General features: G+C 42.5%; 1 protein-coding gene across 1 annotated transcript in view; it reads right to left on the reverse strand.

Annotated features, from left to right (window-relative positions):
- The window catches only part of LOC106608047 (kelch-like protein 29), a 418259-nt gene that overhangs the window by 359618 nt on the left and 31971 nt on the right, over positions 1–26670 (reverse strand). The window contains exon 2 of the mRNA XM_082976980.1: positions 23234–23300. Within this exon, the coding sequence (XP_082833106.1) occupies positions 23234–23263 (30 nt within the window). The 5' untranslated portion in view covers positions 23264–23300. The remainder of the gene's footprint in view (positions 1–23233; positions 23301–26670) is intronic.

A 26670-nucleotide genomic window follows, 5' to 3' on the forward strand; every position in this document is an offset into this window, starting at 1 on the left:
AAAGCAAATGTTTCCACCTCCATGTTTGACAGTGGAGATGGTGTTCTTGGGGTCATAGGCAGCATTCCTCCTCCTCCAAACACGGCGAGTTGAGTTGATGTCAAAGAGCTCCATTTTGGTCTCATCTGACCACAACACTTTCACCAGTTGTCCTCTGAGTCATTCAGATGTTCATTGACAAACTTCAGACGGGCATGTACATGTATTCTTGAGCAGGGGGACCATGCGGGCACTGCGGGATTTCAGTCCTTCACGGCATAGTGTGTTACCAATTGTTTTCTTGGTGACTATGGTCCCAGCTGCCTTGAGATCATTGACAAGATCCTCCCGTGTAGTTCTGGGCTGATTCCTCACCGTTCTCATGATCATTGCAACTCCACGAGGTGAGATCTTGCATGGAGCCCCAGGCCGAGGGAGATTGACAGTTCTTTTGTGTTTCTTCCATTTGCGAAAAATCGCACCAACTGTTGTCACCTTCTCACCAAGCTGCTTGGCGGTGGTCTTGTAGCCCATTCCAGCCTTGTGTAGGTCTACAATCTTGTCCCTAACATCCTTGGAGAGCTCTTTGGTCTTGGCCATGGTGGAGAGTTTGGAATCTGATTGATTGCTTCTGTGGACAGGTGTCTTTTTTACAGGTAGCAAGCTGCGGTTAAGAGCACTCCCTTTAAGAGTGTGCTCCTAATCTCAGCTCGTTACCTGTATAAAAGACACCTGGGAGCCAGAAATCTTTCTGATTTAGAGGGGGTCAAATACTTATTTCCCTCATTAAAATGCAAATCAATTTATAACATTTCTGACATGCGTTTTCTGGATATTTTTGTTGTTATTCTGTCTCTCACTGTTCAAATAAAGCTACCATTAAAATTCTAAACTGATCCTTTCTTTGTCAGTGGTAAAACGTACAAAATCAGCAGGGGATCAAATACTTTTTTCCCCCCACTGTATATGTTTGAATCCAACATAAGGTTGCTAATGCACCTACAGGCTACAGGCCTGGAGGTGTGAAAACTAATATTAGGCCTACCTCTGGGTATCCATTAGGGCTATATGGTGAGTTTTTATGTCTGAATACGGCACTCCATCATAACACCTTAGAGTGAACTGTGATTGCATTGATGCCGGGTTTGTGTCCTTTTTTGGCCATGAAAGGGAAGTCTTTATTTTGTGAGTAGGGAGTGGGAGTGCAGAGAGTCTTCAACAGCAGTAACCTGCAGGAAGCCTCTTTACTCAAATCGCTAGTCCAGCTGTTCCACCTTGGTCTTATTGTTCCACTGTGCCTATCGCAGAAAGGAAGGACAGAGGCCATTTTGACTCAACAAGTAGGTCCAGAGCAGCAGCAAGTACACTATGGGCCTCTGCACGCTCCATTTAACAAGAGGGGAAAGAATCAAGCCTTGACTGTTTCTGGCTCCAAGCCCTGTCGCCGTCAACAGGACTACTAGCCCCTTGTCCCTCGTCTATGCTCAGACTAGGTTGTTTCAAGTGTCGGCCTGTAGCTATAAAGACATTTTCCCCTCAGAAGGAAAACAGTGTAAACACACTCAACAAACCTCCACAGGTTCAGGGTATAAAAATATCATGGTAGAACAGGAAAAATAAAAATGTTTAAGATGCTCTTGTAGTTTATTAGCAACGTTTCAACCACAAGGGACTTCATCAGCCTCAACCCTGCAAAGGTATTTTATTATTCTCCCAGAGAGTGAGGTCTTGATAATTCCTGGCCATGGGCCCTAAGACTGACAGGACTACTAGCCACTCCTCCCTCATCTACAATGAGGCTAGGTTGTTTAAAATGGCCACCTGTAGCCGACGCTGAGAACGTAAACAACAAGTAACACTGCAGCTCCAAGGACTTGGGCTTCAGAAGAGCAGACATATGTAGGCCTACAGTTTTATGGTGGAGCTCTCATTTCTTGGCACCACTCTTAATCTATGATGGCAGGTTGTAACTTTGTTGGCCAAATGTTATTTATTTCAATTGACTATCGTGCAAATCAAATGCATCTGTATAGAAACAGTGAAGGTAAAGTTTCACCAAGTCATCCATCCTTTTTGACAGCATTGCTGAACAGGACTTTCCAAACAACATTTAACAACACACAGGACAGAAACAACAGGATGGAACTGTAACCTTTAATTTCTTTCCACCAACAACCATCTGCTGTAATTGGAAAAATACTGATGACTGAACCTAAGGCAAAGAGACGCGCCTGACTTTTGTTTGACCACTTTAAAGTACACAACAGGACATCCTGATTCACACAGCAATTTTATCCAAACACTTAAGTGATCTAGATCAGGTATTCCCACCCCCAGGGGTACACACGATGCCGTTGGGGGTACGCCAAATAGAAATGTGATTCACATATTTTTTTTAAATACATTTGTTCCCCCCCCAAAAAAAATCACACATTTTCAAACAGTCCATTTATATTTTCCAACGGGGCTATACATTTGGGTGATGTTTTTTTCCTCGCCTGAGTAGCCTCGTTTCACTGCCAAAAATAAAATGAAACCATCTAGTGTTCAGCGAAATAACAACACAATGTCAAATGCAGGTAGCCTAGTCAAATAATTAACACCAAATCACAATAACCATTACTCTCTCACAGGAATTCCACTAACGGTCTGTATGTAAGCCAAACGTAGCTGCTGCTCATTCTGTTTGCTCAAAAATGGATAAATGGTTAAAAAAAGTAAGGCCCGCATCCATAGCGACACATACCAGCTCTATTGATAGTACTGCTACTACCAGCAGTACTACACCTGCACCTATCGATGACAAGTTGTTCTGCTTCCACGAGCACATCCAATGCTAGCATCAGTAATTCTACATTTGTTGTTAACCCAGCTAGCATGGACACTGACAGTTGTGAATCTGATGCAGTCGAAGAGCTACTGCCCCCTTACCCGGGAAAGCACCGAACAACAGACGGGGACATTGGACCATCGAAGAGGCGCAAATATGATGAGAACTACATTGATTTGGGGTTCACTTATATTGGGATTAGTGCCTTTCCTCAGCCACAGTGTGTTATATGTGCAAAAGTACTATCTCACAACTCGATGAAACCTTCACCTCTTGCGCAGACATTTAAAAACAAAACATGCCAATTTCAAAAATAGGCCACTGAGTTTTTTGAGCGAGAATTAAGACGACTTTCGAGTAGTAAGACATGTATAAAAGCAACAGTTACCATTAATAAGAAGGGGATAGAAGCATCTTATATGGTGAGCTACCGAGTGGCTAGGACAAGCAAGCCCCGTGCTATTGTGGAGGACTTAATTCTTCCTGCTGCTGCGGATATGGCTGGGACAATGCTGTGGGAAAAGGCCAAAAAAACTATACAGACAATTGCTTCAAACAAACACTGTTTCACGACGCATCAGTGACACGACAGGAGATGTTTTGAAACAATTACCGCTTCGCATACAAGCCAGTGAATTCTATGCGTTACAGCTGGATGAGTCAACATATGTGGAGTGCCTGGCACAGCTCCTGGTATATGTCTGTTACGTTTACGGGGTGTCAATTAAGGAAGACATCCTCTTCTGCAAACCACTGGAAACCAGGACAACAGGAGAGGATATTTTTAAAGTACTGGACAGCTTTGTGATATCAAATGGACTTGTGGTCAAGATGTTTTGGGATCTGTACTGATGGCGCAAAAGCCATGACAGGGAGGCATAGTGGAGTGGTAACGCGTGTGCAAGCAGTTGCTCCCGACGCCACTTGGGTACACTGCAGCATCCACCGAGAGGCTCTTGCTGCCAAGGGAATGCCTGACAGCTTGAAAGACATTTTGGACACTACAGTGAAAATGGTTAACTTTTTTAAAGCAAGGCCCCTGAACGCGTGTATTTTCTGCACTATGCAAAGACCATGTAACGCTTTTACAACATACAGAAGTGTGCTGGTTATCAAGGGGCAAAGTATTGACACATTTATTTGAATTGAGAGACAAGCTTAAAGTTTTCTTTACTGACCATCATTTTTCACTTGTCTGACCGCTTGCATGATGACGAGTTTCTCACACGACTGGCCTATCTGGGTGATGTTTTTTCTCGCCTGAATGATCTGAATCTAGGATTACAGGGACTCTCCGCAACTATATTCAATGTGCGGGACAAAATTGAGGCTGATTAAGAAGCTGTAGCTCTTCTCTGTCTGCATTAACAAGGACAACACACAGGTCTTTCCATTATTGTATGATTTTTTTGTGTGCAAATGAACTCAAGCTTATGGACAATGTCAAATGTGATATAGCAAATCACCTGAGTGAGTTGGGTGCGCAATTACGCAGGTACTTTCCCGAAACGGATGACACAAAACAACTGGATTCATTATCCCTTTCATGCCCTGCCTCCAGTCCACTTACCGATATCTGAACAAGAGAGCTGTCACGGATCCCTCCGGAACTGTGTCATTACGCACACCTGGTCCCCATTCCCACTGATTGTTTAAAATGTGCCCTTTGGTTTCCATTGGGCTGTCAATTATTGTTCCAATGTCCCTTGGTCGTGTGAGTACCTGTGCTGTGTTGTTTTGGCTTTCGTGCCACTTGTATTGCGCAGATGATTACGGGTCTCGTCTCGTGTGGGATCAATAACACAAGCACTTGTGTTATTTATTCGAGGTACTCCTCACTCTTTTGTTTGGGTTTCAACCTTGTGTTTTGTATATGTATTTGTTTGGTCTTCGACCCGTGCCTTTACACGGCACGCTGTAATTTGGGAAATAAAAACCCCTATTACGCATTCCTGCACCTGTCTCCCGATCCATTTATGCCAATGTGACAAGAGCCTCATCGAAATTGCAACAAGCGGTTCTGTGAAAATTGAATGTAAAAATCAGAAGCCGCTGCCAGATTTCTGGATTGGGCCGTGCTCAGAGTATCCTGCCTTGGCAAATCGCGCTGTTAAGACACTGATGCCCTTTGCAATCTCATACCCATGTGAGAGTGGATTCTCGGCCCTCACTAGCATGAAAACTAAATACAGGCACAGACTGTGTGTGGAAAATGATTTAAGACTGAGACTCTCTCCAGTACAACATTGCAGAGTTATGTGCATCCTTTCAAGCACACCCTTCTCATTAACCTGTAGTGAATTTTCAATTTACAAATAATGTTTTATGTAAGATGTTTAAATAAAGAGCTAAATTATTGATTATTATTTGTGCCCTGGTCCTATAAGAGCTCTTTGTCACTTCCCACGAGCCGGGTTGTGACAAAAACACACTAATTATTATGTTTAATAAATGTATTGTATAGTGTGTGTGTGTGGCAGGCTTACATTGATGGCAAAAAACATTTGAGATTGCGCTGACCCTGGTGCTAGAGGGGGTACGCAGCTGGAGGTTGAATGTTTGAAGGGGTACGGGACTATGAAAAGTTTGAGAACCACTGCTCTAGACTAGTCAATCAAAACTGGCATTCAGTATTATGATGTAAGACCACTGCAATAAACTAGTTCAGAATTCTTGTTCTTCACCGAAAACCTTGTTTTACTGATTCAAAGCCAAGTGTCGACCCAGCACGATAATAAGTAGCCTAGTGGTTAGAGTGTTGGACTAGTAACCGAAAGGTATCAAGATCAAATCCCTGAGCCGACAAGGTAAAAATCTGTCGTTCTGCCCCTGAACAAGGCTATTAACCCACTGTTCCTAGGCCATCATTGAAAATAAGAATTTGTTCTTAACTGACTTGCCTAATTAAATAAAAATTCTTACGTTTTGAATGTTTCGGTTTTAATTGAGCAAAGCCTAACATAATGAGTAGGCCTATGTCCCAAAATAACAATTCGGGGGCCCATAGTAAAATAACTAGATAGAGAGTAGAGGGACAGCGTCATATCCGGGCCTGATCCAAAAGGGCTTTGCTGACCCAGTTCCATTCAGAGTAGTGGATGATATTAGCAAAGCAATTAAGTAAGATGACAGCCGTCAGGCAGGGCAAGCTGTCAGGCACAGGGCCAGATTGACACAGATAGAAGCACCATTTCCCTACCCTGTAATGGCTATTGATTTCTACTGCCAAAACAAGAGCCCTCCTCTCAGACCCAGAAGTGGCTGCTAACCCAATTGGTAAAAATATATTTTTTTTATTAAATGAAAGAATAAAAGATGTGAAGAGGGAGAAATAGACATGGTGGTGCACTGGGTGAGATCTGCCTTGGTCTGGGGGTTCGGCCGGAAGGAACGGCAGGATAGAAGGGTAGTGACCCTATCGCGTCACTCCAAGGGAGAATGTTTCTGATACTCTGAGCAGAGGATCAACACTGAGGAAGAGGACAGGGGAGAATGTCTCTATATGGTAGAATTAATTTCATTTTGTTGTGGTTGCTTTCTTTCAGAACAAAATGTGTGGGGAGTATAAAAGATTCAAACAACAATCAAGACAGAGAGAAATAACTAATTAGCTGAATTAAAATTAGATAGACGGTGACCTGTCAAACTGCATTGAAACACAGATTTTTAAAAATCAACACATTAGCCAACACAATAATAGCACGCCACATACATAAACAGAATGTCAATAAATTAAGTTATTAATTTATTGATAAAATCTGTTCTAATTAATCCCATCCTGCATAAACTCGTGTTTTGCAAATAAATGAGGACCAGACAAATTCTACACTGAACAAAAATAAACGCAACATACAATTTAAAAGATTTGACTGAGTTACAGTTCATAAGGAAATGTGACCCGTTTCAAGCTCGGCAAATGTTGCAGGTCACTACTTCACAGTAGAGGCGCTTGAACGTGTTTTTTAAAAATGTGTTACTTTTTTTAATGTGTTTTTTTTTTGGCAGAAATGCCTTCTGGAACATGTGAACTTCCATGTGCCTTAATAACAAACCTGTATGCCATCAATACGAATACAATTGTTCAATTACGAGCCTACTTGATTTAACCACGGAAAAAGTCAGGAGCCTTCCTTCTAGCCATGATTGGCTGAGATAATGCATGGGCTGGACATGCCAAGAGATGAGTTCGGATTGGTCTGTCGTGTAGCACGCTTCTGTCTATAACATGAGCTGCTCAGCATGTGTAGATAATCCTTGCTACCACGGCTTTTTTAAAGATAGAGTGTTAGGCATAGAGACCTGTAAAAGTGTTGCTACCGCTCTCAACAACATTGCTGCCAAGAATCGACAAAGATCAGTGGGAAAAAGTTGTGATGGACTACTTTTCTGCACAAAGTCAGTGTGAACCGGAGTGACTTGACATAACGGGCCAAACAAGTTGTAGCTAGCTACAAACTAAAAGGAAAAGACACGCTGCCGTGAAACATTCATCCATGTATGCAGGTAAGAGTCTAGCTACATTTTCAGATATTATACATTTAGAATTTTGTCAGAAAGTTGTTTTCATTGCAAGTTAAAGCGTACCGTTAGATAGCTAACGAATGTTAGCTTGCTGGCTCGCTGGCTAACTTTACATGTATGAACTGTGTAGTAATATTATTTGTATGTCAGAAAACCATTTGCATTGCTAGTTATAGCCAAATATTAGCTTGCCAGCTTTAGCTACCTACAGAGTCATACTCCAGCATTTCATGCATAGTAGCAAGCTATGACAATCCATTTGTACTGTGGCTACGGGTTGTGATTATGGTTCATTGTTTACGTAGCTAGCTACATGTCTAAACAAAAGTCTCCACTTTGCAAGATGAAGTTTACATGAACCATCAAGTTAGCCAAGTGTGTCTGGGGGTGATTATGGCCATCTATTGTATTTCATGAACATGTGTACATGTCTAGAAACGAGTGACTCATCCACTTAGCTAGATGTGGCTGGGGGGTGGTTATAGCATTTATTCTACATGACTCATCAATTTAGACAAGTGTCTGGGTAAGCATCTAATAATTATAAAATATTTATACAATATTTTTATCTGGACACTTTAAAGTCAGATTACGATATAGACCAAGGAATAGATAGTATTTTTACCAGGACTTTTTCCTTATTGTAAAGAGATTGGTGGGGCTAAGGCTTAAGAGGGTGTGAATGATGTTCATGAATGATGCTGAATAGGTGTAGACAAAGAAGAGCTCTCCAGTAGGTGTACCAAAATATTCAGGGGAAATTCTTAAAAGTGGGGTTACAAGTTTATCTAATTTGAAAGCAGAATTACTTTCCCATTGTACCTCAACTGCAGTGTATGATATACCATTTTGTAGCTCTGGGTCTTCACTTTTATCCAATGGCAAAAACACAATTTCACATTTTGCTAGATAAGACCGAATCGAGGCGATGGGTCACAAATCAGTCAATTGAAATAAATTCATTAGGCCATAATCTATGGATTTTACATGACTGGGAATACAGATATGCATCTGTTGGTTATAGATACCTTTAGAAAAGTAGGGGCATGGATCAGAAAACCAGTCAGTATCTGGTGACTACCATTTGCCTCATGCAGCACGACACATTTCCTTTGCATAGAGTTGATCAGGCTGTTGATTGTGGCCTGTTCGAAGTTGGCTGTGTGAAATTGTTGGATATTGGCAGGAACTGGAACACTGTCACACACGTCGATCCAGAGCATCCCAAACATACTCAATGGGTGACATGTCTGGTGAGTATGCACGCCATAGAAGAACTGGGACATTTTCAGCTTCCAGGAATTGTGTACAGATCCTTGCAACATGAGGCCATGCATTATTATGCTGAAACCTGACGTGATGGCGACGGATGAATGCCATGACAATGGGCCTCGGAATCTCATCAGGGTAAAATGCAATTGTGTTCGTTGTCTGTAGCTTACGCCTACCATAACCCCAGAGCCACCAAGGGACACTCTGTTCACAACGTTGACATCAGCAAACCACTTGCCCACACAACACCATACATATGCTGTCTGCATTTTCCCACTTAAGTCGGTCACGATGCCGAACTGCAGTCAGGTCAAGACCCTGGTGAGGACGACGAGCACGCAGATGAGCCTCACCGAGACAGTTTCTCACAGTTAGTGCAAAAATTATTTTGTTGTGCAAACCCAGTTTCATCAGCTGTCCGGGTAGCTGGTCTCACACGGTTCCGCAGGTGAAGAAGCCGGATGTGGAGGTCCTGGGCTGTTGTGATTAGACGTGGTCTGAGGTTGTGAAACCGGTTGGACGTGCTGCCAAATTCCCTACAAATTACGTCGGAGGCGGCTTATAGTAGAGAAAAAAACATTACATTTTCTGGCAATAGCTCTGGTGGACATTCCAGGAGTCAGAATGCCAATTGCATGCTCCCTCAAAACTTGAGACATAAATATGTGACATTGTGTTGTGTGACAAAACTGCACATTTTAGAGTGGCCTTTTATTGTAAAGATCACACTGTTTAATCAGCTTCTTGATATGCCACCTGTCAGGTGGATAGATTATCTTGGTAAAGGAGAAACACTCACTAACAGGGATGTAAACAAATATGTGCACAAAATTTGAGAAATAACATTTTTGTGCATAATGGAACATTTCTGGGATCTTTTATTTCAGCTCATGAAACACTTTGTGTTGCGTTTATATTTTTGTTCAGTAGAATATACTTTTATTTGCTAGTTTATTTGTTTGAGTTTCTTGAAAGTCTGGTTTTCATATTCCTCATGGCATGGGGAGCGTGTGTGGGAGGATACAGGACTGGTCTGTCGTCTGTTCTCTCTGTGTGATCCTTACCGTTTTCCTTTCATCCTCCTGACGGTTGAAGGCTAGGCCAGGGTATCTGCCCATTTAAGTGTCCGTTTTCAGAACTGCTGTCTGTCTTCCCTGGAAAGCGGAGTGCCTGCCTGCCTATATCTGAGGGATAACATCAACTCTGTTTGGTTCTCTAGACTTGACAATCAATCACACACTGTTCTGGACATCTGACTTCTCGCTGGTTTAGAAATGGCTGCTGGGATTAAAAACTACTTTACATCTCATGTTTTCATTTTCCAGTTTACTACCTCCACTACTTAGTTGTAATAGTTTTGCAAAAAAAAGCAACTGAAGCTTTGCCTCTGACTTAAAAACACAGGCGACACTTTCTTAGATTCATTGGTCTATTAGTTTGGTGTTATGCCTATTAAAATCAGCCTGCTGGGAAAAAAAACCTCCCCCCAAAAAACAGCTGACCGTTTCTATCTCAAAAACAATTTTACAATTACATGAAATGTCATACTGTGGTAGGAATGCACTTTGCCAGGTTTCTTGAATTGGAGCAACCCCGTTTTCCCCTCATAACGTTGGCTTGACATCTGTAAGGCACATGTCCCGTCCATAAAATTGTGCTACACAGGCAGCACATGGACAGTCCGTGGAACTAGAAGAGTGATTACTGCCTCAGAGGTATTCCCTTTTACTTCCCTAATGTGTCAGTAGGACCACATTCTCTTTTATAAAAACTAAAGCTATTTATGTTTGCTTTGATTGTTGGAATTTAATTAATTCCATGGACAACCCATGGATCTAGAGAAGTGTGACGTCGGAAGTTGATATACACCTTAGCCAAATACATTTAAACTCAGTTTCACAATTCCTGACGTTTAATCCTAGTAAAAATTCCCCGTCTTAGGTCAGTTAGGATCACCACATTATTTTAAGAATGTAAAATGTCAGAATAATAGTAGAGAGAATAAATTTATTTCAGCTTGTAACGCCCTGGCCATAGAGAGGGGTTTTTTGTTCTTTATTTTGGTTAGGCCAGGGTGTTACATTGGGTGGGCGTTCTATGTTCCTTTTTCGGGTACTGTTTTGGGCCGTGTGTGTGGCTCCCAATCAGGCACAGCTGAAGCTCGTTGCTGCTGATTGGGAGTCACACATAAGGAGCATGTTTTTCCTTTGGGTTTTGTGGGTAATTGTTTCTGTTTTGAGTATTTTCCTAACAGGACTGTTTGCTGTCGTTTTTGTTCATTTTGTAGTGTTCTCTTGTTTATTTGAATTAAAATTCTAATGATGAACACATCCTCTGCTGCACCTTGGTTCCCTCTTCCAGACAGCCGTTACACAGCTTTTATTTCTTTCATCACATTTCCACTGGGTCAGAAGTTTACATACACTCAACTAGTATTTGGTAGCATTGCTTTTAAATTGTTTAACTTGGGTCAAACGTTTTGGGTAGCCTTCCACAAGCTTCCCACAATAAGTTGGGTGAATTTTGGCCCATTCCTCCTGACAGAGCTGGTGTAATCGAGTCAGGTTTGTAGGCATCCTTGATCGCACACACTTTTTCAGTTCTGCCCACAAATTCTCTATAGGATTGAGGTCAGGGCTTTGTGATGGCCACTCCAATACCTTGACTTTGTTGTCCTTAAGCCATTTTGCCACAACTTTGGAAGTATGCTTGGGGTCATTGTCCATTTGGAAGACCCATTTGCGACCAAGCTTTAACTTCCTGACTGATGTCTTGAAATGTTGCTTCAATATATCCACATAATTTTCCTGCCTCGTGATGCCATCTATTTTGTGAAGTGCACCAGTCCATCCTGCAGCAAAGCACCCCCACAACATGATGCTGCCACCCCCATGCTTCACAGTTGGGATGGTGTTCTTCGGCTTGCAAGCCTCCCCCTTTTTCCTCCAAACATAACAATGGTCATTATGGCCAAAAAGTTCTATTTTTGTTTCATCAGACCAGAGGAAATTTCTCCAAAAAGTTGTCCCCATGTGCAGTTGCAAACCGTAGTCTGGCTTTTTTATGGCGGTTTTGGAGCAGTGGCTTCTTCCTTGCTGGGCGGCCTTTCTGGTTATGTCGATATAGGACTCGTTTTACTGTGGATAATGATACTTTGTACCCGTTTCCTCCAGCATCTTCACAAGGTCCTTTGCTGTTGTTCTGGTATTGATTTGCACTTTTCACACCAAAGTACACTCATCTCTAGGAGACAGAACAGCTGCGTGGTCCCATGGTGTTTATACTTGCGTACTAATGTTTGTACAGATAAACGTGGTACCTTCAGGCGTTTGGAAATTGCTTCCAAGGATGAACCAGACTTGTGGAGGTCGACAATTTTTTCTGAGGTCTTGGCTGATTTCTTTTGATTTTCCCATAATGTCAAGAAAAGAGGCACTGAGTTTGAAGGTAGGCCTTGAAATACATCCACATGTACACCTCCAATTGACTTAGATGATGTCAATTAGCCTATCAGAAGCTTCTAAAGCCATGACATCATTTTCTGGAATTTTCCAAGCTGTTTAAAAGGCAGTCAACTTAGTGTATGTAAACTTCTGACCCACTGGAATTGATACAGTGAATTATAAGTGAAATAATCTGTTTGTAAACAATTGTTGGAAAAATGACTTGTGTCATGCACAAAGTAGATGTCCTAACCGACTTGCCAAAACTATAGTTTGTTAACAAGAAATTTGTGGAGTGGTTGAAAAGCAATTTTTAAATGACTCAAACCTAATTGCATGTAAACTTCCGACTTCAACTGTATATAAATTAAATGGTTTGCTTGGATTAATTCATTTTCTATCAAATCATTTCCTGGGAGGATAAGATCTAACCTCATAAGCCCGGTGGGCATCTAAGTATTGTCATAAGCCCATGGAAATAAGCATTTTAAACTACTGCAAGGTCATACTGTACAAAACGCCAGAAAGCTAGAGTACTGCCAGATAAGTCAGTACATTAATGTCTGAACTGGCACTGGTTGTTGAGGAAGCAGAACAGATTGTGCTGCACAGTTATTCTGCTCACGCCTCCAGCAGACTAGAGCCCTAAACAGCCAACCTCCCGGTCTCTGCCTCCCTTACCCACACTGCTGAACAGCAGTGAAAAATACCATATAACATCAGAAGTTCCTCTACATATGTAGGATAGAGATATGTGCTGGGTAATGAGTTGCACTCCGCAGTGGGACATTAAAACCTATGTCAAAATAAGGAGCTATATAATAACACTGTTGTGCAATGGGCCGGCTGATATTCAGCAATTATTTCAGAGTACATTTTCACTCAGTTGACCGTAAATGATAAAACAGTACATTTGAATCATTTTTCAGATAAGACGTCCCTCTGTTAGGGGAATTATTTCATTCGAGGACATTGGGTAGTTAGAGGAGATGTAATGAACATTTAGCAGCAGGACTGTTCAGAGCAGGGAAATCACTACCTTACCAGTGTCGGTCCTGCATGGATTAAACACACAGTCCTAATAACACTGCCTAATTGAGATAGAAATAGGTTGGCCCATTCAATGTTGAGAATATAATTATATAAACCATGTAATCTGAGGCTAGTAATATAACAAGAAAACGGAACAAAATAGAATTTGCTGTGAAAGTGGCAGCCACTTGTGCTTTACTTCCATAGTTTTTCCCATGCTGTTTTGAAAGAGCTTTACTATTATACCATCAAATTCATGAATTCATTTCAGATATAAAATTCAATTCCTGTTTATGTATCAATTTACTTCTACCAGCAGTGGCGATTTTAGCATGTAAATCTATACAACACAACACTAAACAATACATTAAATGCACTATAATGGTGACCACACCTTACCACTGCGACACCTGGCTATCAGCGGAGCCTTGTCTGGGAGCGAAACAGTTCATTCAGCCTCATTTACTGACTTATAAAGAAACATAGCTGATATGGCTGAGTTGCTTAAACAAATGTGGTGTCTACTGACTTTTGAGATCTAGAAACTATGGCATAAGGGGACGACGAGCGGATAAAAGGCAATCCGTTAAAGAGCAAGCTAGGACGGATGTAGTCAATATAACTATTTGTTCAGCATTTTCTAAATGTACCTCGATAGAATTCAGAACATGGGCTGTTCTTACAGTATTTGCTTTGGTAGCCATGCTGGTTAAGTGTGCCTTGAATTTGAAATAAATCACCAGCAAAGCACAATCACACCTCCTCTTCCATGCTTCACTGTGGGAACCACAGATGTGGAGATCATCCGTTCACCTACTCTGGAACTAAAAATCTCAAATTTGGACTCATCAGACCAAAGGACAGATCTCCACCAGTCTAATGTCCATTGCTTGTGTTTCTTGGCCCAAGCAAGTCTCTTCTTATTATTGGTGTCCTTTAGTAGTGGTTTCTTTTCAGCAATTCAACCATGAAGGCCTGATTCATGCAGTCTTCTCTGAACAGTTGATGTTGAGATTACTTACTTGAACTGTGAAACATTTATTTGGGCTGCAATTTCTGAGGCTGGTAACTCTAATGAACTTATCCTCTGCAGCAGAGGTAACTCTGGGTCTTCCTTTCCTGTGGTGGTCCTCATGAGAGCCAGTTTCATCATAGCGCTTAATGGTTTTTGCAACTGCACTTGAAGAAACTTTCAATGAAAAGTTATTGAAATGTTCTGGATTGACTGACCTTCATGTCCATAAAGTAAAGATGGACTGTCGTTTCTCTTTGCTTATTTGAGCTGTTCTTGCCATAATATGGACTCGGTCTTTTACCAAATAGGGCTATCTTTGTATACCACCCCTACCTTGACACAACAACTGATTTGCTCAAACGCATTAAGGAATGAAATTCAACAAATGTACTTTTGACAAGGCAGACTTGTTAATTGAAATGCATTCAAGGTGACTACCTCATGAAGCTGGTTGAGAGAATGCCAAGCTTGTGCAGCACCGTCATCAAGGCAAAGGGTGGCTACTTTGAGGAATCTCAAATGTAACAACTTTTTTGGTTACTACAAGATTCCATATGTGTTATTTCATAGTTTCGATGTGCTCACTGTTGTTCACTATTGTTCTACAATGTAGAAAACAGTAACAAAGAAAAACCCTGGAATGAGTAGGTGTGTCCAACCTTTTGACTGGTACTGTACACTTTAGTACTACTTTTAGTTGGTATATACATATATCTCCTTGGCATATTACATATTTTTGCAGCAGCATACAACACATTTTTGAACTCACCTTGTTGTGTGGTGCTCACTTGAACAGGAAGGTGGCGCAGTGGTCTTTTGTGGGCAAATTTTGTCATCAAACTTTGCCATCAACGTCTGGTATTCTCTGGATTTATGGTGCGTTCAAGACAACTGGGAACAAGGTTGAATCATGATGACGTCAGTGATCTTCACGTCGGTGCTCTAGAAAGAGGTCCGAGTTCCCGACTTCCAATTCTGAATTGGATAACCGTTCAAAAACGTATTTTCCCAGTCGGAGTTCCCAGTTGTCTTGAAATCACTGAAATTAGATTTCCCACTTCTGAGTTTCCAGTTGTTTTAAGAGCAGCAGATGTCATGCTGGATTGACACCATGGTCAATGCTGAATGTTTATCCTTTTAAGCTTGGAAAAGAGACCCTTAAACCCATACTGGGGACCACACCCCCACTCCACTGAATAGCAGGCAAAGTGATTACTTTGCAATGCATGCAGTTAGCCATTGATTCCCTCCAAACCACTAATTGTTGAATTTGCGACTTACAACTTGTGTAATGTTAATATCCAATGGCCGATGAGCACTGATGTTTTATCTATAATTTCTCTTCATATGACAAGGATTAAAAAGGGTGTGCCAGTAGATTGTCAACTTGATTCATGATGACTGCTAGCTAAGATTTTGAAATTATAAATGTTGACATCATCAGTCCAATCAAGCTGCTGTAGATATAACGTGATTTGACAAAATTATCTGTGGCCAATGACATTGAGCCTTCTTGGATGGGAACTTCTAATGTAACTATGACAGCACCCAAGTGGCTTGAATTGTGCAGCTCCACCCTTAGATTTGGCGGTGACGTAGTGTCCCCATGAGTGACAGAACACGGAGCCAATCACGGCCCAACTAGAGAACATTACCAACCCCTACGCTCTGCATTTTCCGCTGGCTGCCCCACCACCACAGAAAGCACTGAGCTAGGCTGAAGACACCTGAATTTTGGAGCTGCCTTACTCAAGAAAGCAAAAAAAAGAGACCAAGTATGTATGTGGCTTTATTAAAAAATGTTTTTACATTGTTTGCAAACTGATGTGACATGTATAATGCCAAAATAACATGCAAAACAGGCATCACATGAAGAACAAAAAAGTGCTAGAAATAAAGGGGGGATGCCACTGTCTACCAGATACCTTTAAATTAGGTTTTTGTGCATTAAAGACAATTCAAACAAACTACAAATGTTGGAAAACTACAAGGCTGTTCTAAAGAGGACTCAAGCAAACACTGGACAACTGGACAGATGGATGGCTGTTGGTCCCCGACAGGTAGAATGGCAGCTAGGGGTTCTCTGTGGTGTTGGTGTGTAATGCTACCAGCAGGGAATGCTAGTCCTCACAGGAGGATCTGGGCCAATAACACTGGGATGACAGAGCAACCTGTTGTCACTTTGGCAATGTAAACACGTTTCCCATGCCAATAAAGCCCTTTGATTTTAATTGAATTGAGAGAAAACAGGAAAGTGACACCCTATATAGTACACTTCTTTTGACCAGAGCTATACCCCATTCCCTATATTTTATTTAACTAGGCAAGTCAGTTAAGAACAAATTTTAAGAACAAATTCTTATTTTCAATGACGGCCTAGTGGGTTAACTGCCTTGTTCAGGGGCAGAACGACAGATTTTTACCTTGTCAGCTCGGGGATTTGATCTTGCAACCTTTCGGTTACTAGTCCTAAGCTCTAACCAGTAGGCTACCTGCCGCCCTTATTTTGACTAGAGTCCATAGCTCTGGTCAAAAGTACACTATATAGGGAATAGGGTGCCATTTCGGACACCAACTATGCATCAACGACACCATGGCTTTTCTGTGCTGTATTTTTCTCTTTCCTAATTGTTCTTGATGTGAATTAGCAGCGACATCAAAATGACTTCTTGGGGTGGTTGGTGATTTAAGTGCTCAATTAAAAACTACTACAGTACTGATATACAGGGCTTTGGGCACTTGAAAAACTCTAAATAAATAAATGCCCATTATCATCGATGTAAGCAAGCAATCACACTAGGTAGTGCATACAGTATTTATTCCCTAACAGCCACTTCCTCTTGAGCCACCACCATTATGGAGCCACAGTAGCAGAGATCTGGCAGCATATCTACCTGCCCACCACTGCAACTGGACATAGATTCCAGCGAGGAAATCAAACAGCGCACAACAGAGAAAGAGAAAACGGATCCACTCAGCACATAACACTCCACAGCTAGATACTATACATTCACACGTCCAGGTGTCAAGTGGATAGAGGTTTCTCCATTTTAGTTTTTCCCTGCTTTAGATCACAGCTATAATACACATTCAGCCATTGCAACCACCCACTGAAATGCACTTAAGAACAAAAAAACAAAGCAGGCAACAAAAAGTTATGCAACGTATATAGAGTAATAACTATGGATGGCGTTGTGGGTTTAGTTCATTTCCCATTAGATGGTGTTAATGCTAAAGCCTGGTATCTAACGGATGTCTAAGAGGCTGACGCTGAGGGTGATTCTACTCTGTGTGTTTCAGCAGTTCCTTCACAGATATTAAGCTCAGTGGCACGGGTGAGATGTCACGTTGACCCCTGCGGTGTGCTCTGCCCCCAGGGGTCTCCACTCCCCGCATGACCACCTGACGCCCCCCACTGGGCGCAATGTCTTAATCGCTCGGCTGAGAGACGGTGCTTCAATGTTTGTCTCGGAATCATCAGTTTGTCTGTGAGTGCGAGCTCAGGCTTCAAATTAGTGGAACGCTTTTATTATGACAATGGATGTGTAGGCAGGGAGAGACATTTTTACTGCTAATGACCCAGAGTTCACACACACACACACGATGTCCATGTCTTTAGAATCATTATATTTTCTGCTTAGCAGACAACTTTACAACAGACAACCCTAATGTTTTTCTGTCTATACAGCTAAGAACCTCACTGAGCTGAATGAAACACCCTTCCTAAGTGTACAGGAAACATACATTTCCACCGTCGTAAGCGGGTGAGGGGAGCCTACCAGAGTACCCCTAACTAACCGGAATATGCAGAAACCAGTACACCTCTAGCAAACCCAGGAGAGTGATTCTACTAGGCCGATAACACAACTGTCTGGAGTCACAACGCAAACAGAAACAGTAAGGGTGATTACTGCAAAAGATGCGTTGTCAACTCAGCAAAAAAAGAAACAGCCCTTTTTCCGGACCCTGTCTTTTAAAGATAATTCGTAAAAATCCAAATAACTTCACAGATCTTCATTGTAGTGTTTAAACACTGTTTCCCATGCTTGTTCAATTAACCATAAACAATTAAATGAACATGCACCTGTGGAACGGCCGTTAAGACAATAACAGCTTACAGACGGTAGGCAATTAAGGTCACAGTTATGAAAACGTAGGACACTAAAAGAGGCCTTTCTACTGACTCTGGAAAAACACCAAAAGAAACATGCCCAGGGTCCCTGCTCATCTGTGTGAACGTGCCTTAGGCATGCTGCAAGGAGGCATGAGGACTGCAGATGTGGCCAGGGCAATACATTGCAATGTCCGTACTGTGAGACGCCTAAGACAGCGCTAAAGGGAGACAGGTCGGACAGCTGATCGTCCTCGCAGTGGCAGACCACGTGTAACAACCCCTGCACAGGATCGGTACATCCGAACATCACACCTGCGGGACAAGTACAGGATGGCAACAACAACTGCCTGAGTTACACCAGGAATGCGCAATCCCACCATCAATTCTCAGACTGTCCGCAATAGGCTGAGAGAGGCTGGACTGAGGGCTTGTAGGCCTGTTGTAAGGAAGGTCATCACCAGACAACACCAGCAACAACGTCGCCTATGGGCACAAACCCACCGGCGCTGGACCAGACAGGACTGGCAAAAAGTGCTCTTCACTGACGAGTCACGGTTTTGTCTCAACATGGGTGATGGTCGGATTCGCGTTTATCGTCCAAGGAATGAGCGTCACACCGAGGCCTGTACTCTGGAGCAGGATGGAGGTGGAGTTTCCGTCATGGTCTGGGGCGGTGTGTCACAGCATTATCAGACTGAGCTTGTTGTCATTGCAGGCAATCTCAACGCTGTGCATTACAAGGCAGACATCCTCCTCCCTCATGTGGTACCCTTCCTGCAGGCTCATCCTGACATGACCCTCCAGCATGACAATGCCACCAGCCCATACTGCTCGTTCTGTGCATGATTTCCTGCAAGACAGGAATGTCAGTTTTCTGCCATGGCCAGCGAAGAGCCCGGATCGCAATCCCATTGAGCACATCTGGGACCTGTTGGATCGGAGGGTGAGGGCTAGGGCCATTCCAACCAGAAATGTCTGGGAACTTGCAGATACCTTGGTGGAAGAGTGGGGTAACATCTCACAGCAAGAACAGGTAAATCTGGTGCAGTCCATGAGAAGGAGATGAACTGCAGTACTTAATGCAGCTGGTGGCCACACCAGATACTGACTGTTACTTTTGACCCCCACCCCTTTTTTCAGGGACACATTATTCAATTTATGTTAGTCACGTGTGGAATTTGTTCAGTTTGTCTCAAGTTGTTGAATCTTATGTTCATACAAATATTTACACATGTTAAGTTTGCTGAAAATAAATGCTGTTAACAATGCGGACGTTTCTTTTTTTGCTGAGTTTATAACTGAAACATTACCGTCTTAGTGTGGCTTGGTTTAACATGGCTACACACACACACACACACCTCTTACTTCACTTTCCATCTCAATAGACAAGCATTGACCTATTTAATTTAGTTCATATTTGACACATCTACTTCTATTTACAGTATCTCAGACAAATTAAATACTGAGGTGTTTACTTTACGATCAAAGGAACGTCGCAAAGTGGTGAACCATGACTTGCTACCTTGTCGCAGACCTCTCTCCCCTCCCTCGGCTATGAAAAGCCAGCTGACATTTACTCCTGAGGTGCTGACCTGTTGCACCCTTTTTAACCAATGATTATTATTATCATCATCTACAGTATGAACATCTTGAAGAACTCTTATAATCTCCACCCGGCACAGCCAGAAGACGACTGGCCACCCCTCAAATCCTGGTTCCTCTCTAGGGAGTTTCCTAACCGTGTTTCTGCATCTGCATTGCTCACTCTTTGGGGTTTTAGGCTGGATTTCTGTATAAGCACTTTGTGACATCTGCTGATGGAAAAATGTCTTTATACATACATTTGATTGAAAGTTTAAACATTGACTATTTTGTTTCGATTTGCTTTATTTGTACATGACAATGTTATATTTGGAAGGGCTCCAGCTTCAATCTCCGCAGTCTTTTATAACCCCTCAACCCAAAACTAGGCAACCAGTTCTGCACCTGAGAGGTCCAGCCCCCCAGTGAGAAGGCTCTGGGGTTTGGAGGTGGATCGCAGTACACAGCCGAGTGAATCACACACACGTCCCCTACATATCCCTCGGGGGGCAGCCTGGTCACTTCGCTCTGGGATCAAAGGTGTGTGTCATTTTAATCAGGCAGCCCAGTGGGCGGCCCCATTAATTCAATTCCATTTCATCAGCGGTGTGTTGGGTCACCAGAGGGGACAACACATTCCTGGGGTTCTCTGGCCCAGCAGTAATCCCCTCTCTTAATGATTCGAGACCAGACACTAAACCCATCATTTCTTAGTGCCTGGCTGCAGTTGTTTTGCAAGATCTTTGTAGGGATGAGTTGAAAGACAGATTCATTAAGTAATTCAAGCAATCTGACCCACCACCAATTAAACCAATGGCATACAGTAGGTGTACATATACAAGCACATAGTACATGCAGTATTACATGATCAAGTGGTGTAATTTAATTTACCACTAGAACCGCTGGGCCGAGGGACCCCCCCCCCTTTCAAGCTAATGAGCAATCATTCGGACTTCAACATTCTAACAGTGTAATTAATACATGCTATCGCAAAAATAATTTATGAATGTCTTGGGTAACAGAATAAGATGCATTTTATTTCAAATAAAAATAGTAAAAACAAACCACTTAACACAAATTCAAGTGGCCAATCAATTTTATTAGAAACATAGGTGTTGGAACACGGTAACAGCTTATTTTTATAACGACAAAATTAAAAACAAAATACTACAAGCAAGACGCACAGTCAAATGACGAAAACATCAGTATACAGCCTGAACATCATTAACGGCAAGTGTGCTTGATAAAGGGAAAATCAACACAAAGCAATAATTGAATTATAATTAATATAAGTTGTATTTCAATTAGCTGTTATCCCTTGTCCTAACAGTCGACACAAATCTTTGTCACTTTCACATTTTGACATAGGCCTACCTTTGTTTGGTTGTAGTGTGTAACGGTCTCCGGTTTTCTCTTTGTGTCCCCATCGATGGCAACTGTCGGATGCATGATTCTCATGACAGAAACGTTCTTTCTTGCCTTGCTTTGGTAAAGTGTGAGTGTTGTCTTGTCATTCTTCAGCACCATTGTGGAGTACAACGGCTGTGCAGGTCCCTTATTTTGCGCAGAGGGAGAGAACTTCCGTCTCACTTTGCTCATGGTGCAAACAAGGCTTGTTTCTTTGCAAGCAACTTGTTCGCCAGTGAAGTATAGAAATTGTTCATGACATTTCTCCCCTTGCCAATGTAAGGTTCCACAAGCCTCATCACCACATTCTCTGACGCTCACTAACCTGCTGCCTGATGTGGATCTTTTCCCAGATATGGAAAACCTTTCAGCATGTACAATTACGCACGATCTCACTGTTTAGCCTGCTCCAAGTAGGTCAGCGTAGACTGATAAGACTGCTTGGATTCGGTGGACTGATATTGGGTACACACCATTTTAAGATTATAATTAGAATGGTTAAATTTCACAATTGGTGATTACATAATTATGCATCATCGTTCCCCACGCTCATCAACTCACCCATTCTCCCCATCATACTTTACTTAATGTATTTCATCTGTTGTTATACAGTATGGTGTGAAATTAGTTTCGGTATAGTTTAGGTTCAGATTCGAAGTAATTACCGGGGTGATTACCAAATGAACACTTTCAGCTGTCGGAGAAGGAGTGGAGCAGGCCCTAAAGTCGGGGAAAGGAGGGGCAACCATTAAAAAAAAAAATGACATGCTCTCCTAAAATTGGTTAAAACTCCAGTTTTGTTTGTGATAAAGATTCCAACAACGACAGTGTGTTATATAGACTTATTAATGAAAAGTCAAGGATGGAGGGGGGCATGACTTAAATGGCAGCGCAATACCTTTTATTTTTATTAATGAGGAGTCAAAATACTGTAACTGCTTCAGCGGTTCTAGTGTTAAGTCTAATTACCAAACTCACAGCTAATATTTAGAGCAAAACTCATTGTGCTCCTTATTGCTGTTCCAATACAGAAGATACAGCACTGGGTATTTGTCTGTCATTTTCAATGTATCTGACCCTGAACAATTACTTTAACCATTCAAAGCTCAACTTCAATAGTTCACAAAATGGCTCAAATATGTAATAAAAAAACGAAAAGAGAAAAAAAACGGATCAATTTATTTAACAATCCTCAAACACCAAAATAGAGCTACACTATGCAATTACCATCAGTCAGACATTTTCTGAGAAATCACCATGGATATTTCCATGTTAGTTTGAAAACGGTACAGTCGACTGCTTCAGATTACCTAGCCTCTTTTAGAATCCGAGAGGGAAACACTTACTCTGGTCTCTACCATGTAGGCTCAGCATTCCCCAACAGTCAGAATGTTGAACAAACGTCATTGACACTGCCGATTTTATCCCTATGTCAGAGGTGATTGGGACAAAATATCCACAGGGAAGTGTTATCAACCACACCTTCAGTATGCTGGTCTGTACATCAGTGTTTCGCACGTGACAAACACTTGCACAATATGGTCGAGCCTAATACAACGTTGTCCCACGCAATCAGCTGGCGAATTTCCCAATCACTTCCAGTCGATTGCGAGGAAACGTGCGTCGGTCGACTACGTTTCGTTACATTCGGCTATTGTTTATATATTGTGCATCACGTGCAATGCGTCAGGAGAATGAAAATATAAGCGGCAGAACCTACCGGCTCTGCAAAAAGTCAAGTAAACAACATTTTCCTGTGGACAGCTCATTTTCACCTAGCACCATCAAAAGGACCAACCGCATTGACAACCGGTAAAGTATGTATAAATATTCAACATTCTGGTTTGTAGAAACCCTTACATATTTTTTTAGGCAGACGTCTTTCAGATTGAATATCCATGGGGTAACCATGGTAACAGATGTTTAAGCAACAGATTTCCTAGTTATTTGGTATACAGCCTTTGTGGGTTGTTTTTCTCCTGATGTGATTAATTGTTTATTGGTACATGAGATAATGAGCATTTGATATCTTACCATACCTTAGGTCTCTGGTGGATGGCGATTCTCATCAGACAAATTCGATCTTTTGAGTATTCCCGTCTACACCTGCGAAAACAATATCAAAGTATTGGTGATTAAAGGGAAAAACACACACTGACAATTAGCAGCAGTCTCATGCCCCCATCATCCATCTATCCAAAATAGGTTTATTTCAAATCAGACAGTTCACTCACAAATCAAATAACATTTTATTGGTCACATACGCATGGTTAGCAGATGTTAATGCGCGTGTAGCGAAATGCTTGTGCTTCTAGTTCCGACAGCGCAGTAATATCTAACCATTTCCCAACAACTACCTTCCCCCACCACACACACACACACACAAAGGGATGAATAAGAATATGTACATATAAATATATGGATGAGCGATGGCCATGCGGCATAGGCAAGATGCAGTAGACGTTATAGAGTATAGCATATACATATGAGATTAGTAATGTAGGGTATGTAATCATTATATAAAGTGGTATTGTTTAAAGTTACTAGTGATACATTTATTACATCCAATTATTAAAGTGGCTGGAGATTTAAGTCAGTATGTTGGCAGCAGCCACTCAAACAGTCTGATGGCCTTGAAATTGAAACAGCTTCTGTCTCTCGATCCCTGCTTTGATGCACCTGTACTGCCCTCGCCTTCTGGATGATAGCGGGGTGAACAGGCAGTGGCTCGGGTTGTTGTCCTTGATGATCTTTTTGGGCTTCATGTGACATCGGGTGGTGAATGTGTCCTGTAGGGCAGGTAGTTTGCCCCCGGTGATGCGTTGTGCAGACCGCACTACCCTCTGGAGAGCCTTGTGGTTATGGGCGGAGCAGTTGTTGTACCAGGTGGTGATACAGCCCGACAGGATGCACCCAATTGTGCATCTGTAAAAGTTTGAGTGTTTTTGGTGACAAGCCAAATTTCTTCAGCCTCCTGATGTTGACGAGGCGCTGTTGCGCCGTCTTCACCACGCTGTCTGTGTGGTTGGACCATTTCAGTTTGTCCGTGATGTGTACGCCGAGGAACTTAAACCTTTCCACCTTCTCCACTACTGTCCCGTCAATGTAGATAGGGGGCTGCTCCCTCTGCTGTTTCCTGAAGTCCACGATCATCTCCTTTGTTTTGTTGATGTTGAGTGTGAGGTTATTTTCCTGACACCACACTCCGAGGGCCCTCCCTGTAGGCCGTCTCGTCATTGTTGGTAATCAAGCCTACCACTGTAGTGTCGTCTGCAAACTTGATGATTTAGTTGGCAACGTGCATGGCCACGCAGTCATGGGTGAACAGGGAGTACAGGAGAGGGCTGAGAATGCACCCTTGTGGGGCCCCAGTGTTGAGGATCAGCGGGGTGGAGATGTTTCCTACCCTCACCACCTGGGGGCGACCCGTCAAAGTCCAGGACCCAGTTGCACACAGAGTGGGATTGAGACCCAGGGTCTCGAGCTTAATGACGAGTTTGGAGGGTGCTATGGTGTTAAATGCTGAGCTGTAGTCAATGAACAGCATTCTTACATAGGTATTCCTCTTGTCCAGATGGGTTAGGGCAGTGTGATTGCGATTGCGTCGTCTGTGGACCTATTGGGGCGGTAGGCAAATTGGAGTGGGTCTAGGGTATCAGGTAGGGTGGAGGTGATATGAGCCTTGACTAGTCTCTCAAAGCAATTCCTGATGACATAAGTGAGTGCCACGGGGCGATAGTCATTTAGTTCAGTTACCTTAGCTTTCTTGGGGACAGGAACAATGGTGGCCCTCTTGAAGCATGTGGGGACAGCAGACTGGGATAGGTAGAGATTGAATATCTCCGTAAAACACACCAGCCAGCTGGTCCGTGCATGCTCTGAGGACGCGGCTAGGGATGCCGTCTGGGCCAGCAGCCTTGCGAGGGTTAACTCGTTTAAATGGTTTTACTCACGTTGGCCACGGTGAAGGAGAGCCCACAGGTTTTGGTAGTGGGCTGTGTAAGTGGCACTGTATTGTCCTCAAAGCGAGCAAAGTTGTTGTTTAATTTGTCTGTGAGCAAGATGGTGTCTGCGACGGGGCTGGTTCTTTTTGTAATCCGTGTTTGACTGCGACATACGTCTCTAGTTTAAGCCGTTGAATTGTGACTCTACTTTATCTCTATACTGATGCTTAGCTTGTTTGATTGCCTTGGAGGGAATAGCTACACTTTGTATTCAGTCATGTTTAAAGTCGCCTTGCCATGATTAAAAGCAGTGGTTCACGCTTTCAGTTTTGCCCGAATGCTGCCATCAATCCACGGTTTCTGGTTAGGGAAGGTTTTAATAGTCACCGTGGGTACAACATCACCAATGCACTTGCTAATAAACTCGCTCACCGAATCAGCGTATACATCAATGCTGTTGTCTGAGGCTATCTGGAACATATCCCAGTCCACATGATCGAAGCAATATCGAAGCGTGGAATCCGATTGGTCGGACCAGCATTGAACGGACCTGAGCATGGGCGTTTTCTGTTTTAGTTTCTGTCTATAAGGCTGGGAGCAACAAAATGGAGTCGTGGTCAGATATTCCGAAAGCTGGGTGGGGGAGGGCTTTGTATGCGTCGTGGAAGTTAGAGCAGCAATGATCCAGAATGCTGCCAGCTCGAGTCACTCATTCGATATGCTGATAAAATTTAGGGAGCCTTGTTAAAATCCCCAGCTACAGTAAATGCAGCCTCAGGATATATGGTTTCCAGATTACCTAGAGTCCAGTGAAGTTCTTTCAGGTAGGTATCTGCTTGGGGGGGGATATACACGGCTGTGATTATAACCTAAGAGAATTCTCTTGGTAGATAATGCGGTCGGCAAACCCATTGGATCTTGCAGTAAATTCAATCAAAAACATGTTGTTATAATCTTTATTGTGCAGTGCAGACAAATTAAAACCTGTGTGTGATACTATACTACAGCTAAACCTGACAGATAAACTGACCGAGCATGTGCGCGTGGACACTTGTATGTGTGTGTGCGCGGTTGGGTACGTGTGTGTACACACATTTAGAGGTTAATGTTAGACCAGACAGATAAGATCAGTGTGGAGGCATGGCAGGTATTGAATATGATCCCAAGGAGTACCAGGAACAACCGATACAGGTTAGTGGTGTTACTCCCCGGAACACCATCCAACGCCAACAATGAATATTACATTTACACCCAAATCAGTCTATTATGTTGCATTTAGAACTGAAGAACCTGATGTTTTAGCATTTATCACACAAATCCCATGCAAGTCATGGTACCAACAAGCGAGCTCCAAAAGTTGAGAAAGTGACAAAAATGTTTTGGCTCTGTACTTAAAATGATAGAATGACTGAGGTTAAAGTGCAGACTGTCAGGTTTAATTTGAGGGTATTTTCATCCAATTCGGGTGAACCGTTTAGAAATTACATCCTTTTTTGTAGTTCCCCCATTTTAGGGGACCAAAAGTATTGGGA

The sequence above is a fragment of the Salmo salar genome, chromosome 06 (assembly GCF_965601325.2).
Source record: "Salmo salar chromosome 06, fSalSal1, whole genome shotgun sequence".
In the NCBI taxonomy this organism is placed as follows: Eukaryota; Metazoa; Chordata; class Actinopteri; order Salmoniformes; family Salmonidae; genus Salmo; species Salmo salar.